The 4,378-nt window shown below is 41.8% G+C and overlaps 1 protein-coding gene across 1 annotated transcript in view; it reads right to left on the bottom strand.

Annotated features, from left to right (window-relative positions):
- Window positions 1-2,367, bottom strand: part of LOC143038039 (actin-57B-like) — a 3,172-nt gene extending 805 nt beyond the window's left edge. Inside the window, exons 1-2 of the mRNA XM_076206899.1 lie at window positions 2,239-2,367; window positions 1-490 (exon numbers count right to left, since the gene is read on the bottom strand). The exon at window positions 1-490 is cut by the window's left edge and continues 805 nt beyond it. Of these exons, the coding sequence (XP_076063014.1) occupies window positions 1-462 (462 nt within the window). The 5' untranslated portion in view covers window positions 463-490; window positions 2,239-2,367. The remainder of the gene's footprint in view (window positions 491-2,238) is intronic.
- Window positions 2,368-4,378: the final 2,011 nt, after the last annotated feature.

Below are 4,378 nucleotides of genomic sequence, written 5' to 3'. Positions count from 1 at the left end.
GAGCACAATACCGGTGGTACGACCGGAGGCGTAGAGAGACAGAACGGCCTGGATAGCAACATACATGGCAGGGGTGCTGAAAGTTTCAAACATGATCTGGGTCATCTTCTCACGGTTGGCCTTAGGGTTAAGGGGAGCCTCAGTCAAGAGAACTGGGGACTCCTCAGGGGCAACTCGAAGCTCGTTGTAGAAGGAGTGGTGCCAGATCTTCTCCATGTCATCCCAGTTGGTGATGATGCCGTGCTCGATGGGATACTTAAGGGTGAGGATACCTCTCTTGCTCTGGGCCTCATCACCGACGTAGGCGTCCTTCTGACCCATACCGACCATCACACCGGGGTGACGAGGGCGGCCGACGATGGACGGGAAGACAGCCCGGGGAGCGTCGTCGCCGGCGAATCCGGCCTTGACCATCCCGGAGCCATTGTCCACAACAAGCGCACACTCCTCGTCGTCACACATGGTGGAGTCTGATTAAATGGGATCCTAACTGCAAGGAAAGAATAAGATGTTAGTTTAGTCACATAAGTACTTCTTATAACATTACCTATAATATGAAAATGTGACTATTTTTTGGCAAAGAGTTATATACAGTAGGTATCAAGGACTCCTGGAAAATATTTTCAACTTTGTCATTAAATGATTGAAGCTAAGAGAAACTTAAAGAGATAATTTAAACGTGCGGTATGATTATGTGTTTATACATGAAGGTATCTGAACGTAGATGTTCCTACATTAAATCTTAAGCTATAATCATATGTTTATTTATTAGATACATTGTCTTTTAGAGAGGCGTTCTGATTCAACTTTTATGTAGTTGCACTTGTTTTAGTCACTGGAAGATAAAATCCTTTAGAATGGATTCGATAGCTAAGATGGGAAAGCAGTATTGTAATAGGGATACATAGTGTTTGGTAAGTTTGAAAAGAATCAGATGTCTTATACATTTATATGGTAATGAATCTCTTAAATAATTTTCTGTGGAGTTAGGCTAGACTATACCTTGTGTTTTCTGTAAATGACTGATTCGAAGTATTTAACTTTTTATCATTTTTGTAAAATATCACTGGTATTTTGAATCCAATGTGTGTGTGCATGTATATATAAGCATGCAAAAGTGGCTACAGGTGTGAATATAGGTGAAATGTGGACGCGGATGAAGGTAAAGAAGGCAGTAAGAATGGTTGGCGTTAAAATAATAATTGCAGCAAAATTGTCGATGATGTAATTTGTGTTCTTGTGAATGTTTATAAGTGCATATACATTATCACCCTATTGAATGTAATTGAAACTTCAATCTGACCCACTCACTAGGTCTCTTTAGTGTTAATGGGCACTAATTGTAGTCTGCGGTATCTTAGGGGTGAAGTTCGTCCTCAATAGAAATTATCTTTGAAAATTAATTTTATGCTCCCATTAGGCAAGGTTTGGGGATTCACAATGGCAAAATGCTGGTTAACAATAAAATCACAAAGGACTGATGTGAACATAAAAGTAGAAGAGCGAAATGATTCAGTCTCAGTTCATACATAGATGTGCCTTGACTGAAAATAACACTTAAGTTATCCAGAAAATTGAATCAGTAGACAGAAAAGAATGTGCCACCAAAATTCTTAACTTTGCTTATTTAGCCGAGAATGCATAGCCAATAGCACAACATATCCAAGTGTCTTAGATTACTCTACGTTGTACGAAGTGTGCATTTGAAGAAAACGTTACGCAGAAAATAAAATTAAGTACCTGCTCTCATCTCTTCAACACAAAGCGATTCTATTTAGCCAAGGAGTAAACCGGGCTACATGTTGGAAATTTACACCAATAAACGCTTAGCTGTGGCCAAAGGAGTCACCTTTGCCTTGTGTGGTCATACAGCCCGGACACGTGACCGTCATCGGGGGTGGTCATGATTTTGAGGCGAGATTGAGACCCAACGCGACAAGATAGAAGGTCTCGATCAAGAAGAAATACTTGAGGGTCGCTCCTCAGATAAACATAAGAACGAAAAATATACCACAGGTTGAGGGGGCTAGGTTCTATTTCAGTATCACACGGTGTTGATGCCCTACATATGTAGCAGAACACTTCATTAATTGATCACTTATTCTCACACAAATCCTGCCAGTGACTGATAACACACTAGAAATATGAACACCAAATACCTAGTGTCACTGCAACAAATTCAAACACAGAAGTATGAAACGATGTAGAGAGTGAGAAAGAGAACCGTAGCATACCTACCCCGACGGCCGATCTTGGACTGAGCGTAGCAGACTAAGCGATGGGGGTGGAATGTACTCCTTATATACCTTTGCCTTTAAAGACTATGCAACCTTTGTTTTCTTGGTATGCTGTAGATTTTTGAATGACTTTTCTGTATTATTAAGACAAAAAGGAAAAATCCACATTCTACCTTCTATTTTCGTCTACAACATTATGTTGCTTACAGTACCTAAAAATGTTTTGGGCGAGACACCTGCCATATTATATCTGCGCGAATGAAATGCTGGCACTCGAAAATATCTGAAACAAAACGAAGCCTCCGACAAGAAAATGGAAACGCATTTACTGACCTTTGAAGTACATCGCCAACGACCGCCCACATGAACGTTATATTTAGAAATGTGGCATGAGTACTATGCTCTCGGTATTGTCCCCACAGCCCTAGGCTACGATGACCCCCTTTATTTAGATTACACCCATATGAAACCAATGACAGCATACGTTTCATGCGGCCAATATTCTTGGGGTTTTAGTGACATCCACACGGATCAGAGTCACGAAACATTCTTTCATAACTGGAGACTAACTTTTGCTCAAATAAGAATGTTGATAATTTTTAAATCCCGCCGCTTCTTTTTGCTATCCTTTCTTAAATACCCTCGTTGCCACCTCTCTGACTGCGCCTCCTCGTCACCAAGAATAGAACCGTTGGTTACCGGTGACAGAATGCAATTTTTTATCCAGTTTGGGGCAGAAATAAGGTCTAGGGTCATGAGGCTAATTAAGTAACAATATCACCACTATACTTCTTTTATATGATTTTTCAGGGCAGGACCTCCTGCTAGGGAATTAAGGCTAATTAACTGGAATGCCACTGTAACTTCTTTGATAATGTTCTATTAACACCAGACGACTTTATTCAGTTTAGAACAGGACCTACTCAAAGAACATAAACTAACTCTGCCACCCCATTCGAAATAGTGACGCTTTTTATATACATTTCTTCTCGCCAACGCCAAATGGTCTTATCCGATAAAGGGCAGGACTTCGTGTTGAGGAATGAAGTCCTTAAGGATGCCATCTTTACAAGTTCATTTTTAGCTAACGCGGGGTGATGTTCTTCATCTGAGAGCAGAATCTCATGTTATGAGATGTAAAACTGTGTTAACTCCTTTAAAGATTTATTTTGAATGACTTCACATAGTTCTCTTCAGCATAGGGTAGATCCTCTTTTCAAGGGAGTTTAAGAACAATTAGCTTTTAGCTGCAGATAAGGAAGTTTAGACAAGAAAGGACTTTTCCAACTTTATGATGGGATAGATAGATTGATAGTTACCAGCATCAACGAGAAGTTACTCGACAGCCAGGTACAGGGATTAGCTTCTTCGCTAACGGAGGAATGCCATACGGAGTGACATACCTATCTTGGCATCAGCCATGAGTAAAGGAAATTCGTCCTGGTTGGAAGGAATTAATAGACGCTTCGACACAGTGACTTATCAATTCCCCTCGGACACACGTATACACAGACGCACGCGCGCACACACACACACACACACACACACACACACACACACACACACACACACACACACACACACACACACACACTCACACGCACACACGCACATACCCCCCACACACACACGCACGCACGCACGCACACACACACATATACACACACATACACACACACACATACACACACACACACACACACACAGTTGGTGGCACATTTGGTAGAGCGCTGGACTGGGAAGTACGATAGTGCTCGCAGTACCCAGTTCGAATCCTGCCCAGGGCCGACATTATTTCGGTATCGCTGTGCCTCGGGTCGTTACTCTGACTCTCGTGGGCGGGGAGTTGTGTGTGTGTGTGTGTGTGTGTGTGTGTGAAAGGTCATTACCCATAGATCGGTCATACGAGCTCTGCTCTCTTCCGGGAGGGAAATACCTGTCGATCACGAGTCCAACACGTGATCCAAAGACCAATGTGAAAGACAAAGGTGAATACACACACACACACACACACACACACACACACACACACATTAAAGAAAGAGACGAAGGGTCAAATACAGGCAGTGACTGAGAAAGTGGAAGAAATGATAAAAGAAAATTACTTCCAAAAAATTAAAAATAAAAACAGTGGAAGGTGG

The sequence above is a fragment of the Oratosquilla oratoria genome, chromosome 2 (assembly GCF_046742065.1).
Source record: "Oratosquilla oratoria isolate Oo_2021 chromosome 2, ASM4674206v1, whole genome shotgun sequence".
NCBI lineage: Eukaryota > Metazoa > Arthropoda > Malacostraca > Stomatopoda > Squillidae > Oratosquilla > Oratosquilla oratoria.
The sequence above is the reverse complement of the archived record's forward strand: the minus strand, read 5'-3'. Positions and strand labels throughout refer to the sequence as shown.